The sequence below is a fragment of the Akebia trifoliata genome, chromosome 3, assembly GCF_017979445.1.
Source record: "Akebia trifoliata isolate Shusen 1 chromosome 3, ASM1797944v1, whole genome shotgun sequence".
Taxonomy (NCBI): domain Eukaryota; kingdom Viridiplantae; phylum Streptophyta; class Magnoliopsida; order Ranunculales; family Lardizabalaceae; genus Akebia; species Akebia trifoliata.
The window spans coordinates 8,916,614-8,932,126 of record NC_141377.1 but is presented as its reverse complement, the minus strand read 5'-3'; the positions used below and the strand labels follow the sequence as shown (position 1 = coordinate 8,932,126).

Sequence of the window (15,513 nt, the reverse complement as noted above, 5' to 3'; positions counted from 1 at the left end):
TTCGGCAGCATCTCCTCTTAAAAATGGACATATGAAATTTTCCTGATAAACAAAATACCTGCATAATACGCAATTCAACATTCACATTACATCATATATACATAACATATCCACATCACATCATATATACATAACACATCCACATAACTTCTAATTTACATTCCGACATCATTTAAACATAATAATCATAGTTAATATAATAAGTAAAATTCCAACATCGAAGAACAGTATTTATAATTACAATACAAAGTAAAAAAAAATTAATATGAAAATGCATCAATGATTGCCAGTAAAAATGGCATCAGCTATTGAATCCCTATGCATTTTCATTGTTTGTTGACTCTAACAACCTACTGATGGGGGAACTGGATACTCTTGATCAATGATCATGTCTTCTTCCTCTTCCATTGCCCCTTCTTCCTCGAATCGAATAAATTCTTCATCGGCAATTGCATGTTTTCTGATAAAATTGTGCAATGCCATGCAGGCCACGACAATGTTTCGTTGTTTGTCCAAATTATAGGAACGCATCATCTTCAAGATAGGCCATTTTGCCTTCAAAACCCCAAATGTTCGTTCGATTACATTCCGAAGTGATGAATGTAAATGATTGAACATTTCTTGTCGACCATTTGCCCGTGACCTCCGATAGTCTTGTAGATGGTATCGAACACCTCGGTAAGGTGCGAGATAACCTTCCATGAGCGGGTACCCAGCATCTACCAGATAGTATTTACCTATTGTGGGGGGAAATTCTTGAGCACGGACACGTGGCTCGATCAGGGGCCGAGGTTAATGCTTTGAGGTCGTGGGTCGGTTTATTAATCCCGACGAATGCATGCATTCCGAGATCGGAGCTGAGCCATCAGCTCGTAGGTCGGTATGACAGGTCTGACAGATAAGCCTGCAATAGACAGCCAGTTCTAACCACCCACGTCATGTCAGACCAAATCTGACTTTCTCAAAAGTGATAGGGCAGTTGCAACAACTCCTGCAGCTGACATGTCAGAGAGTAGGCTAACTACCCCAAGTCACCTCAAGGGGTGGCACAGAAAACGAACAAGTCAAGCACCTATATAAGGAAGAAGATTATGAGTAAAAGAGGTTCGAATTCTTCTTCTCTAAACACATTACACTGATCAATTTGGCTAACTTGATCGTCGGAGTGGGCTGTTTTGCAGGTCCCCCGAGCTTAAAGAGAAGGAAAGTGTAGTGCCATTTCGTGCATCTACAATTTGGCGCCGTCCGTGGGAAACTTACAAGGAGAAAAACGACCAATATGGGAAGAGCTAGAGGCGAAAACCGTGGAGAGCCATCAAATCCGCTACCAGCAGACTCGCCCCCAAACGCGCCGGATCCAATGCTAGCAATGTACAACTTACTCACAGAAATGAGAGAGGAAATGCGCAGGGGGTTGGAGAAACAAAATGATGAGATAGTGAAAATAAGAAGGGAAAACGAAGAGCTCAGGCAAAGGTTAGGCGAGCGTGCGGAGACCGAGGAAGGCCCAGGGGCAGAGCAGAGTAGCGACCATCCTGTTCGAGCGGCAAGAACGGAGGTAGATTGGACTGAGGATTCAGCAGCAGTAAAAACGCAGCAGGGAAGCTCTGAAGTTAAAGAAACCATGACGAGGAAGGAAGTGGAGGAGATGCTCAAAAGGAGGGATGAGGAATTCGCGCGAGGAAAGGATCCCGCGCAAAAGGTACGGAACGCAATTCGGGAACTCAAAGGGACACCATTCTCGCAGGCGATAATGAAGTCAGAACCACCCAGGTCGTTCCACATGCCAATGTTTGAAACTTATGACGGGACGCGAGATCCCATGGACCATATACTGCACTACAGAAGTCAAATGGTGCTGTACCAAAATGATGATCCGTTGCTCTGCAAGCTGTTTCCGTCAACCTTGAGGCTCGGGGCCATGATGTGGTTCCAGGCCTTACCAGCCGAGTCCATTACGAGCTTTTCCGAGCTGGAAGAAACGTTCGTAGGGCAGTTCGTGCACCTGCGAAGGAAGAAGGTCGGAGTTAACACTCTATTTAACCTTCGACAGGAGCCCGGGGAGAGTATTAGGTCGTTCATAACCCGTTTTCGAACGAGAGCCCTGGACGTAGAAGGCATGGACGAAGCCACAGCATGCGCGGCGTGCATCGCTGCGGTGATCCCGGGAACACGGTTGCATGAGTCCTTGATCAAGTCCGATCCTACTCGTTTAGAAGATTTATATGCGAAGGTGGAAAAGTACATCCTGGTGGAGGAATCTGTGAAGGGCAGAAGAAGAAGCACCCAGACAGTGGCTAACAGCGAAGGAGGAGTAGACGCTTCAAAGGTACCGACCCACCCCGGAGTGGAAGGAAGTAAGAAAAGGCGGAGAGATTCGAACGAGCAGTCGTGGTGGAAAAGAGGCCGGGTGTATACCCCGCTCAACGAAAAACTATCCGTGATACTGAGACGCATAAGGGGGGAGCCCGATTTCGTTCAGCCGCCACGGGGGTATAAGGGGAAACCCGGAAAACCATTCTGCGAGTATCATGAGGCTGAGGACCACCCTACTGAGGACTGCTACAGGCTGCGCCATATCATCCAGGATATGATCGATGCTGGGAAGCTCAAAGGTTATGTTTCCACGGGAGGAAGGAGAAGTGGGGAGACTACCGAGAGAGCTGAGCGAAAGCCCGAGCGAAAGCCGGCTAAAGGAGGGCGTCGAGAGACGGAAGAACGCAGGATAATTCATACCATCACAAGATTATTAGGGGCCGAAGTGCCGTCTAGGCGTGAGATTCGGGAGAAGGTAAAAAAGATCCGACATATGGTCGGGGTTAACAGCGTGGCGTCAGGAGTACGGGTAGTTGGAACGACAAACCACGGAGCAGATCCCCGGGCAATCGTATTCACAGAAAGTGACCTAAGGGGGACGGCAGGGCCCCATCAGGACGCGTTAGTAATCGCGCTTCCAGTGGGAAACGTCGAGTTACGAAGAATACTCGTGGATTCGGGGAGCGCGGTGGACATTCTCTTCCTAAGCGCGGCTAAGAGAATGGGGGTTTCAGAAAGTTTGGAGCCAACGCCGACCCTCGTCTATGGGTTCAACGGCGCCGCTAGCAGCTCGGTAGGAGAAATCACACTCCCGATCTCAGCAGGGTCTAAAGTGGTAATGACAAGATTTGTGGTAATAGATGCAGACTCGGCTTATAACGCGATCTTGGGCCGGAGATGGATACACGAGATGAAAGCAGTCCCGTCAACCTATCATCAAGTTATTCGTTTCCCGGGTAAGGAAGGAATAATGGAAATCAGGGGAGATCAGGAGATGGCGCAGAGGTGTTTTCACCTGACTTTGAAGCAGGACCGAGGCTCTGAGGCCGTCCCACCGAAGAAGAGAAAGGTAACTCCAACTGTTAATGAATCTTCGTAGCAATTACAGAAGCAGTCGCTGCGCGAGCAGCGAGTGACAGTTGAGGAAGTCGAAGCCGTGGATCTCGGGGGCGATGGAGGACAGGTAGTTAGTGTCGGTACCACGATGTTGCAGGAGGAGAGGGCAGCAATACTCCAACTTCTGAGGGCAAACAAGGATGTATTTGCATGGTCATTGGAGGACATGCCTGGGATAGACCCGTCGGTGGCGTGTCATAGATTAAATGTTGATGAAAGCTTCCGACCTATTAGGCAGAACCCCCGGAGGCTGTCGCCGCGCCTCAGGCAGGGGGTGAATGAGGAAATCGAAAAGCTTTTAAAGGCCGGGTTTATCAGGGAGGTAGAGTACCCAGAATGGATAGCGAACATAGTAGCAGTGCCGAAGAAGGATGGAAGGGTGAGAGTGTGCATCGACTTCACGAACCTGAATAAGGCATGCCCAAAGGATAGCTTCCCGCTACCAAGGATTGATAGGTTGGTCGATGCCACGGCTGGACATGAGAGAATGTCGTTTATGGACGGATATTCGGGGTATAACCAGATCCCCTTAGCAGTGGAAGACCAGGAACGGACATCATTCATCACCGAGCAAGGGCTGTTCTGTTTTAAAGTTATGCCGTTCGGTCTGAGAAATGCCGGGGCAACCTACCAGAGACTCGTGACAAAAATGTTCGAAGGATTGATCGGAAAGACTGTGGAGGTGTATATCGACGATCTGTTGGTAAAAAGCAAGAGAGCGGGAGACCATCTGGCAGACCTCAAGCAAACATTTGATCGGCTGAGGAGTTTCAAAATGAAGTTGAATCCGAAGAAGTGTGTCTTCGCTGTTTCCTCTGGGAAATTCCTCGGGCACATTATCACCAGGAGAGGTATCGAGGCAAACCCAGACCAGATCCGGGCGTTGGTAGAAATGCCGAGCCCCGCTAACCAAAAGCAGGTGCAGAAGCTGGCAGGGAGAATAGCTGCGCTAAACAGGTTTATCTCCAGGGTGTCCGATCGATGCCGCCCGCTCTTCACGTTATTACAGAAGGAGAAGAATTTTGCATGGAGTACGGAGTGCGAGGTAGCCTTTAGCGACCTAAAAAGGTATTTGGGGCAGCCACCGATCCTTAGCTCTCCGGAAGATGGAGAGGAGCTGGGGATTTATCTGGCGACCAGTCCATCATCGGTAAGCTCAGTCCTCTTTAAAGTTGAAATGGGACGGGAATATCCTATTTATTATGTCAGCAAGACATTGGGCATATCGGAGGTTAAGTACACAAGGACGGAGAAGATGGGATTGTCGCTCGTTTACTCGGCGCACAAGCTCAGGCCTTACTTCCTTTCCCACCGCATCCGAGTTGTGACGGACACCCCGCTGAAAGAGATGATGCACAGATCCGAAAAGTCAAGGAGGATGGCGAGGTGGGCTGTAATCCTCGGAGAGTACGACTTACAGTTTGAATCCCGGACAGCGATAAAAGGGCAGGTGTTGGCAGATTTCCTTGCGGACTTCCCGGTAGAGGATCCGAACTGGGTAGAGTTGGAGAACGAGGATGAAGGGACGGAAGAAGTAGAGCTGTGGGACAAGCAGGCAGGATGGAGAATTTTTGTCGATGGATCATCGAACTACTCGGGCTCGGGGGTTGGAATAGTAATTGTAACACCGAGCAACGATAGACTGGAAAAGGTAATTAAACTTGGGTACGGGGCATCAAATAACGAAGCAGAGTACGAGGCAGTCATCCACGGGCTAAGAATGGCGAGCGAGTTGAAAATCGGCCGGGTAAAACTATGCACCGACTCCCAACTTATAGCCAACCAATGCAATGGGAAATTTGAAGCAAAGGATGAACGCATGGCGAGATACCTGATCTCAGTTAAACGAGAGATTGAGAAGTTCGACCAAGTGGAGATATGCCAAATACCCAGGGATGAGAACAGGCACGCAGATTCATTGGCTTACATTGCCTCAATGCTAGGGGAGACGGAGGGACGGTCTTTACCTGTGGAATACCTGCCTAAAGCAAGCATCGAACATGTGGAGAGGGAGTGCGCACAGGCCGATAGAACGTCGGGATGGATAGAAGAATTTACTCAGTATCTGCGTTCAAAGGTACTGCCAGAAGACAGAGGGGAGGCCAGGAAATTGCTTCGGCAGGTCGGAAAGTACACTCTCGTTGGGGAAGAGCTGTATAGAATGTCTTTCGGGGGACCACTTCTTAAGTGCCTTTCTAAAGAAGAGTCCGAGCTAATAATGGCGGAAATCCACGAGGGAATCTGCGGTAATCATTCGGGAGGACGGTCGCTCGCCAACAAGGTTATCACTCAGGGCTACTTCTGGCCAAGGATGCAGGAAGACTGTAAGAGGTATGTAAGGACCTGTGATCAATGCCAAAAACATGCCCCCATGCATTTGCAGCCAGCCAGTGAACTCCACCCTATGAAGTCACCCTGGCCGTTCTCGATATGGGGGATGGACATTGTGGGACCTCTGCCTCGGGGTAAGGGGGGCAAGTTATTCATCCTAGTAGCCACAGATTATTTTACTAAATGGGTGGAAGCTGTTCCCCTTACACGGATTCGGGAGGAAGAAGTTATCAAGTTCACGTGGGAGCACATTATAACGCGGTTCGGGATCCCTTATGCACTGATCTCTGATAATGGAACTCAGTTTAAGGGCAACCGCGTGCAATCGTACTTCAAGGAGTACGGAATCCGTTCTCTGCAATCATCGCCAAGATATCCACAGGGAAATGGCCAAGCCGAAGCGTCAAACAAGACAATCCTCGCGAACCTGAAGAAGAAGCTGGAGGAACACAAGGGAAGATGGGTAGACGAGCTACACAGCGTCTTATGGGCATACCGGACCACGGCAAGAAGGGCGACAGGTTACACTCCGTTCGCACTAGCCTATGGAACAGAAGCTGTCATTCCCACCGAGACACAGATTCCTACAACGAGGACGCTGGTGGCCGAGACAGAATTCAACGACGAGATGGTGGCTCGGAACTTGGATTGGTTGGATGAGACGCGGGAAAGGGTCACGGAGAGGTTGGCACGGTACCAACAGGTGCTGAAAAGATCTTATGACCGGAAGGTACGTTGCAGGGAGTTCAAAGTCGGAGATATGGTGTTACGAAAGGTATTTTCTAATACCAAGGAAATTAATAGTGGGAAGCTCGGCTGCAATTGGGAAGGACCGTATATTGTACGAAAGGTCGGGAAAAATGGCGCTTACTACTTGGAGACTCCGACCGGTGATGAAATTCAATCACCATGGAATGTATTCAATTTAAAGAAATACTATCAATAAAGTCATCCTTGCTCAACAGCCCTGCTATCTAAGGAAAAGCCTCGGCCCCTCCATAGGAGCCGAGCCCAACTGAGGAGTTGGTTTGGAGGAAAGCCTTGGTCCCACCACGGGGACCAAGCCCAACTGGGGAGTTGGTCCAAGGAAAAGCCTCGGCTCCTCCATCGGAGCCGAGCCCAACTGAGGAGTTGGTTCGACGGAAAAGCCTTGGTCCCATCACGGGGACCAAGCCCAACTGAGGAGTTGGTCCAAGGGAAAGCCTCGACTCCTCCATAAGAGCCGAGCCCAACTGAGGAGTTGGTTTGGAGGAAAGCCTTGGTCCCACCACGGGGACCAAGCCCAACTGGGGAGTTGGTCTAAGGAAAAGCCTCGGCCCCTCCATAGGAGCCGAGCCCAACTGAGGAGTTGGTTTGGAGGAAAGCCTTGGTCCCACCACGGGGACCAAGCCCAACTGGGGAGTTGGTCCAAGGAAAAGCCTCGGCTCCTCCATCGGAGCCGAGCCCAACTGAGGAGTTGGTTCGACGGAAAAGCCTTGGTCCCATCACGGGGACCAAGCCCAACTGAGGAGTTGGTCCAAGGGAAAGCCTCGGCCCCTCCATAGGAGCCGAGCCCAACTGAGGAGTTGGTTTGGAGGAAAGCCTTGGTCCCACCACGGGGACCAAGCCCAACTGAGGTGTTGGTCTAAGGAAAAGTCTCGGCCCCTCCATAGGAGCCGAGGCCAACTGGGGAGTCGGTTTGAAGGGAAAGCTTTAGCTCCTATACGGGAGCCAAGATAAACTATGGAGTCTAGTTCGGAATTGGAGCTCCGGTTCTTTGCTAGCATCAAATCCATGGAAAAATCTTATGACCGAACCTAAGGACTTAAGTATACTAAGTTATTCCGTTTGTCTTCTTTTTAAGCAGCATGCCTTAACACAACAGAAAAAGGAAAGAAAGAAGAGAAAGCAAGAGGGTACGAGAGTCACCGAAAAGTGAAATATTCATTTCCGTTGAAAACTACACATAAAGTTACAGAATTGTGTTACAAAAAGAAAGAAAAGAAAATCAAGCATCCGCGGCAGGAGTGGCTTCGGCTTCATCGGGGACTTGTTCCTCGGTCGGAATAGGCTGATCTTCGATAGGTGGCTCGGGGGCAACGACAGTTTCAACTTCGGGAATCACCTCTGGCCTCTTCGCAGCAGCCTCGGCTTTCCTTAGTTTCGCTTTCAGCTTGTTGTATGCCGCCTCCCAGGCTTCCTCCGAGGAATCCAGTTGGGCTTGGAGGGAGTTGAGCTGGTCTTGAAGAGCTCTCTCTTGCTCCGCCTCCTTTGCCTTCACTAGCTCCTCCAACGACGAAATCTTCCCCTCCGCCAGAGCTAGCTTGTCTTTATTCTGTTCCAGCTCGGATAGTGCGTTATCCAAGCTTTTTTGGAGTTTTCGGGAGCTGGCCGCAGCCATATCCCTCTCAGCTTGGAGCTGAGATATGCGACCCTCCGCGGATTTAAGGTCCTGCGCGGAGGTGTCGCCAGCCTCAACGAGTTTGGCCACGGCGTGTTGGACCTGGTAGAAAAGAAGAGCAGAGCGTTAGAAAGATACAAGCGCAGCGGAATAGCACCAAAACAGAAACAAAAAGTAGGAAACTTACCAAGGCCAAAGCTCGGAATGCCTCGTTTGAAAATTTTGCCGAGTCTCCGACAAAACTACGACGCACCTTCTCCACATCCCGCGGAAGCGCGGACGCGTTAAAGATCGCTCTGGCAACGGCCGGATCAGATAGGGCAGAATCCTTATCCGATACCGGCCTACCCCTAACTGATGGTTGTACCAGCCAGGGGGGAGGGAGGGGCAGACTTCCCCTACGAGCCGAACCAGCCGAGGATGTGTGCGAAGGCTCGACTGGTTGGATTGAGGCGTCAGCAGCTGGAGGGGGTGGTAGCTGCATCACTTCCGCCGAGGCTCTGGAAGGGTGAGGCCCCCTCCTCAGCCTCTTAAGTAGAGGCTGGTGGTCTTCCTCTTCTTCTTCTTCTTCTCCTTGCCCGATGCCGGAGTCCCCCACCACTGGGACCCCGGTAGCTGGTGTCGGCGTAGCCCCCGCGACTTCGTCCTCGGAGTCGGAGTCGAGGACTGGGGGAGGGCGCTTGGATTGGAGCGCCATGCTCGGAGGACGGATGGCTGGCGGTAAGAAGGCGGTGGCGTGGTTGTAGAGCTCAGGAGTCGATAGCAGGTGATTGATCACCACCGAATCACTCGGAAATTTGTCTTTACTCGGGACTGAGGAAACAAGAAAAGTTTGAAGTTAGTTACCAAAAAAAAAAAGAGAGAGAAGAAATTGAAAGGGTGAAGGAAAGGGAATTAAAGTGGAAAGTTCACCTTGGGGGTTGAACGAAGGGTGGGCCAGAGAGGGAAGCTCGTCACCAGGAACGCTCTCCCATCCTCCAGATATCTGAATTGGAAACAGGAACCATTCCTTGTCCGAGTCGGGAAGATCGACCAAGGACGGCTTCCCTCTCCTCTTAGATAGGTAGAAGAAGCCCGGTTTGTTCGGGCACTTCTTCAGGACGAATTGGGCCCTTATGTCCCATAGCCCGAGCTGGAGGCCGTCCTCCAGCCTGCTGTTCATGTGCTCGCAGACGCTAATGAGTCGGAAGAAATTTCCACTCATTTGCCCAGGAGCCCTCCTATAAAAATTCAGGACTTCCCGAGTCAACCTGCTTAGAGGGACTCTGAGACCTGCCCTGAATTGCCCCCAGTGTACTATTGTGGTACCTGAGGGACTTTCCCTGAGGGACGAGGCTTCATCCACGTAGGACATGCCTACGCTGGCTGGGACACCAAATGTGTCCCTAACCACCTCTAGAGAAGGGCGAGCAGGGGCGTGGGATTTTCCCTTGGCCATCTGGGTGTACAGAAAAAAAAAAAGAGGGAGAAAGGAGAGGAGAGGTGCCTCTGTGTTTTCCGTTACCTTCCTTTGACTTTGCACTTCGATTAACCGGACACCTCAGGCGACTGAACGGCACAGCAAGGGCACTGGCAGAGGCAGGGAGCGCGCGAGGGGGCAAACGGACAGAGTAACAGCAGGAAGAGTGAAAGTGAAAGTAAAAATAAGAGGTAAATGGGATATTTATAGATAAGGAGGACCTCGAGATGTGCACTTAGCATCAACGGACAGGGTTTCACGAGACAATAATGAGGCATTAAACGCTGAGAAAACCAATACGACCGTTCGACCCTTTACACACGAATCGATGCCACTCTCCGGGCGCCACGTGTACTCCTTGTAATAATTGCGCCGTTTAAACCAACAGACAGGGCGCGAACTGCGATAAGAGCCCAACCGACCGCCGCCCTCGAGAAGTGAGAACGATCTCTTTATTCGCCATAAAGATATCATTAATCTCAGCTGAGACCCAATGAGAGGCATCCACGTGTCAATTTTTGTTATTCCCGAGTACCCGATCATTCTGACCGAGCCCTCGGGAGGGGGTATTGTGGGGGGAAATTCTTGAGCACGGACACGTGGCTCGATCAGGGGCCGAGGTTAATGCTTTGAGGTCGTGGGTCGGTTTATTAATCCCGACGAATGCATGCATTCCGAGATCGGAGCTGAGCCATCAGCTCGTAGGTCGGTATGACAGGTCTGACAGATAAGCCTGCAATAGACAGCCAGTTCTAACCACCCACGTCATGTCAGACCAAATCTGACTTTCTCAAAAGTGATAGGGCAGTTGCAACAACTCCTGCAGCTGACATGTCAGAGAGTAGGCTAACTACCCCAAGTCACCTCAAGGGGTGGCACAGAAAACGAACAAGTCAAGCACCTATATAAGGAAGAAGATTATGAGTAAAAGAGGTTCGAATTCTTCTTCTCTAAACACATTACACTGATCAATTTGGCTAACTTGATCGTCGGAGTGGGCTGTTTTGCAGGTCCCCCGAGCTTAAAGAGAAGGAAAGTGTAGTGCCATTTCGTGCATCTACACCTATTATCCAAAAAAAAATTATATTGCCTAATCTTGAATATAAATATATATAATTGACAAACTTTTAAATACAGACCTGGTGGAGGATATGGAAAATTTAAATTGGGAGTATTCAATGTCTCAAGGAAGACCCGTGAATCATTAGCCGATCCTTCCCAACCAACCACCACATGAGTGAACAACATGTCAAACGAACATGTTGCCATTATATTTTGCGTGAGTCCCTTATGTCCTCGATATTGTATTTGGTCTGCTATTGGTACAAATGCACTAATATGTGTTCCGTCTATCGCTCCAATACAACCCTACATATTTTTTAATTATATTAATCTATAAACATTAATAAAATAAATATATTTAAAGTGTATGTATATGAGAAATTACCTTAAAATATGGCCAAAAACGAGGATTGTTACGGATGTGCGGAGAGACTTCATTGAGGTCGGGAGGTACAATCAAGGACATTGACAAGTTCACAATCGCCAAAAGAACTATGTTGAAATACTTGCTAACCGTTTCAAGTGAATGAACAAAACGATCTGCAATTACTCTTTGTCCTTGATTATGTCCTATTATCAATAGGAACATCGCTACTTGTTCCTGAATAATAATATATCGTTGCATCTTTAGCAGACCCCGTTCCTCAAGAATAGAACATAGATTCATAAATACATGACTTTCCATTCTAAACAATGCGTGGCACATCGTATTATCATTCAGTGTTTTTCGCACAAAATCAATCCCTTTGAATGGACAATTACTATGTTCCTCCCTATCTAAGACATTCGCACAATAAAATAAAGAACCTAGGATGGCTCCTCTCGTGCCTAAATTTAAAACACTTGACCCAACACTATTATTGGTATCATCATTTGAATCCATGGTATCAGCAGTATCAACAGTATTTGTGCTATCAACATCTGAATCCATTTGACCTGTTTATGGATCCATATTAGTTGTATATACACCTAACTTACAATACACAATAAAATGATATCCACCACATACAACAAAACTCATTATCCACAATATTAATCACAATAAACATCCAATAGTGCAAATAATATCCATCTATAGGAAATATAATATATGTCTAACAAAAATTAACATATCCATCTAACATAGTATATTACATCATATTAATGCAAAAAGTAACCAATGTATATTGCACCCTATAGGTGCATCATCAAACCGACATAAATATAAAAGTAACCAAGTATATTGCACCCTATAGGTGCATCCCAAAACTAACATAACATAAAAATAACATGAAAAAATGTCTAACAATCTCTCCCAGCCAGATAATCAGTCATCTCGCTCTCTAACCACCTAAGACGAACATCTGTTGATCGTAACCCACAAAAAATCTCTCTGAATTGCTTGTTTTTCATAAACATCTTTAACGCAAAATGATAGAGATCACTGTTGGGGGTTATCTCTGTTAGCTGGTCTAAGAGGTCGATTGACTCTTGAATAGTGCCTTTCTTAACAGATGTCTGATTGATAGAAGCAGATGTCTGATTGTTAACTGCATCTACGAGCTTCACCAATGATTGGCCAATTAGCATAGCAGGAGTCATCTTCTGCCTACGACCCTGAGATTGTAGAGTATCTCCACTTCTGCGTCGAACAGGATCTGTGGGTGGGGGTACAGTAGCGGTAGCATCATCCCCTAACTCATCAGCATCATCAAGAGTAAAGTCTAGAGGTGTCTGAGACTCTGGGGGCAAGGTCTCCATGACATCTTCTAGATCATCCCCAAGATTATCTGGTTGGTTTACTGATGTAGATGGCATTGTACCAGATGCAGGCGACCACATCCGGCTACCAGTAGCATATGTGCCTCCAAAGATTACATCTAATTGCTTCGCAAACATCAAAGGCTTCGATCGAAATATTGCATCTTTTGGATGATGCTTTAAAAAATAAAAATTCTAAATTATATATAAAAGAAATAAAAAAATTTAAATAAATGAAATAAAGAAGTAAAAAAAATATATACCTCTAACCACCCATCCCACCAATCCTCACTTGCATCTAATATACCCGTCTCAACATTATAAGAGACGCCAGTATTTGTGCAAATCTTATTCCAACGTCCCCAAAGTCCTTTTTGTCTATCCCACTTGTTTTTCATTTGCCCTCTATCATAATAAACGCCAGTTATCCTTTTAAACTCTTTCACCAATGTTTCATATCCGATCTTATCAAGTACTTTATGTGGTCTCCTCCCCTTTTTAACTAATTCATAGCATATCTCGACCCAAACTTCATGTTGTTTGGGTGTCCAATCTGCTTTCGCACTTTTTGAATTGTTATCTTCCATCTGTCAATGGTAATAACAACAGTAGTGCATGGAACAAAACATGTCATATTCTACTTCAATCTCATCATCAATCTTTTGTAAAATCTTTAGTTCACAAACAAAAAAAATAACGAAATAAGTAAGAACAATAAAAATACTGTTTTCAGTCCCACGGTGATGGATTCCATATATATTTTGATTTTTGCACAATGTATAATCAAAGAGAGAAACCAGGAGGCAATGTTAGGCTATCCTATAGATAGCCGGAAGAACGCACAGTTCTCAGTCCCACGGTGAGGGATCCCTGTGTTCTCAATCTTTGACTGTACAGAGTACAGTAATTGATGTGTGTGTGTGTGCGTGTGTAAGATAAAGAAAAGCATTCATGATTCAAATATTCAAACTTTAAAACTCAACACAGTCATATGTAAATAATGCTACCCATTTAACATGGCCATGTTCTGAAAGTCATTTCCATAGAAGAACAAAAGAATGTTTTCAATATCAGGAAGACAACCTCCCCATTTAAATTTATTAAAGCTATGATGATGAGTCATCCAAGATATAGATATAGGCATGATGATGTCTTCAAGCTATAAAGTGATAATACTGATGACATTTAGGATCATGTCTAATGTGAAGTGAATCTCGATGATTATTCGATGGTTTGATTTGAGGAGCCAGGTCAAGACCTTATGTGCATCAGATGTATGCCTTCATTTTCATTGTCCCAAACCAAACAAAACCCTTCTAGTTCTCACCAAAACCAGTCATCCCTTCCCAATTTTCAAAGGTAAAGTTAGCCACCTTCAACCTACAATTTTTTTTTTTAATCTTGATATTCACCTACTTTACCTCACAAATAATAATGATTTTCTAAGGCAATAGAATTTTAGGTAGAATATAACCTTTTTCAAGAAATTGAAGATGAAGTTGAGGAACTTAAGGACGATGGATTCTTGCACAAAGAATCAAGAGTTTTATCCAACAAATTGCAGTCATAGTTGAATAAAAGTTGATGACACACACACCCATATGTAAATAATGCTACCATTAATAATAAACACACACACACCCATATGTAAATAATGCTACCATTAATAATAAACACACCCATATGAAATTTCCATGTTTATACGTTTAGAAAAATCAAACCCAATTAAATAAAATTGATAAAAAAAAATTCTGAAACTTGCACAAAACTATAATCAATTAGACCCTAAAATTGATAAAAATAAAATTCTGAAATTTCCATGTTTAGATGGTTAAAAAAATCGAACCAAATTGATATAAAAAAAAAAATTCTGAAATTTGCTTAAATAACAAAACTATAATCACGTACACCCTAAAATTGATAAATTTTTTTTGAAATTTTCATGTTTATAGGGTTAGAAAAATCAAACCAAATTAAATAAAATTGATGAAAAAAAATTATGAAATTTGCACAAAACTATAATCAATTATACCCTAAAATTGATAATAAAAAAAATTCTGATCCATGTTTAGATGGTTAGAAAAATCTAACCAAATTGAATAAAATTGATAAAAAAAAATTATGAAAATTTTTTAAATAATAAAATTATAATCAACTAGACCCTAAAATTGGTAAAAAAATTTCAGAAATTTCAATGTTTATAGGGTTATAAAAATGGAACCAAAAATCTCGTTTGAAGCAACTGTTTGTCGAGGGAGAAGAGATGAAATTTGCACAAAATAATTATCACAAATATAATCAAAGTAGCCCCTAAAATTTAAAAAAAAAAATCAGAAACTTCCATGTTTATAGGGTTAGAAAAATCGAACCACAAGTTCGGTTTGATTCCGCTGTTTGTCGAGAGAGATGAGACGAAGTGGAACTCCGGCTAAACGTAGATCTGTGCGTGGCTCGACAGAGAGAGAGAGTGCTTCGCGGCAGACAGATCTGTGCAAGATCGAGGCCGAACAACCGTGCGCAGCTGTGTGAGAGACCGTGAGATAGAGAGAGAGAGAGGTGTGATAGAGAGAGAGACCGTGAGATAGAGAGAGAGGTGTGATAGAGAGAGCGAGAGAGAGAGAGGTGAGATCGAGAGAGAGGCGAGATTGAGAGAGATCTGTCGAAGGTTATGTCGAAGAGAATAGAGTAAAGGGGCAGGGGCAAAATCGTATTTTCACCTCAACCGTTTATTCGGTGTTTTATTCCCCCGCAAACGCGATTACAAAAGCGTCTCAACCGAGCTTCTCTAATTTGCATTTCCAAACGCAATTACGAAACGCAGATTTTAAACGCCGTTTTTAACAAACGGTAATTACGAGTGAAATCGCAGCTTTTCACCGCAAACGCAATGAAAGCTGCGTTTTGAAGCGGTAACAAACAGTCGCTTAGGAGGTTCCATTTCTTGGATAACTTTAATTTTTTTAGGGTCTACTTCGATCCCTTTTTGATTGACCACGAATCCCAATAATTTTTCAGAAGTTACTCCGAATACACATTTTTACGGGTTGAGACGCAGCTAGTATTTTTGAATCCTTATGAGAAACTTTTCAAGTGTAGTGGCGTGTCCCAG

At 45.6% G+C, this 15,513-nt stretch overlaps 2 protein-coding genes across 3 annotated transcripts; one reads left to right on the top strand and one right to left on the bottom strand.

Moving 5' to 3' along the window:
- The first annotated feature begins 1,279 nt into the window (after positions 1-1,279).
- LOC147405903 (uncharacterized) lies at positions 1,280-6,709 on the top strand. Its single transcript, XM_086432454.1, has 3 exons — positions 1,280-1,371; positions 1,453-3,385; positions 3,431-6,709. The coding sequence occupies exons 1-3, from the start codon at positions 1,280-1,282 to the stop codon at positions 6,707-6,709; spliced, it is 5,304 nt and encodes a 1,767-aa protein (XP_086288580.1).
- A 5,067-nt stretch (positions 6,710-11,776) lies between these two features.
- On the bottom strand, positions 11,777-15,182 carry LOC147405902 (L10-interacting MYB domain-containing protein-like). Of its 2 annotated transcripts, XM_086433787.1 has the most exons (3): positions 14,774-15,182; positions 12,668-12,991; positions 11,777-12,581 (listed from the first exon to the last, which is right to left on the bottom strand). In XM_086433787.1, the coding sequence occupies exons 2-3, from the start codon at positions 12,989-12,991 to the stop codon at positions 11,946-11,948; spliced, it is 960 nt and encodes a 319-aa protein (XP_086289913.1). In that variant the 5' UTR covers positions 14,774-15,182; the 3' UTR covers positions 11,777-11,945. The 2 variants fall into 2 exon arrangements, with proteins under 2 accessions (XP_086289913.1, XP_086289912.1); XM_086433786.1 differs by lacking the exon at positions 14,774-15,182 and having other exon boundaries at positions 12,668-14,187.
- Between the last annotated feature and the right edge of the window lie 331 nt (positions 15,183-15,513).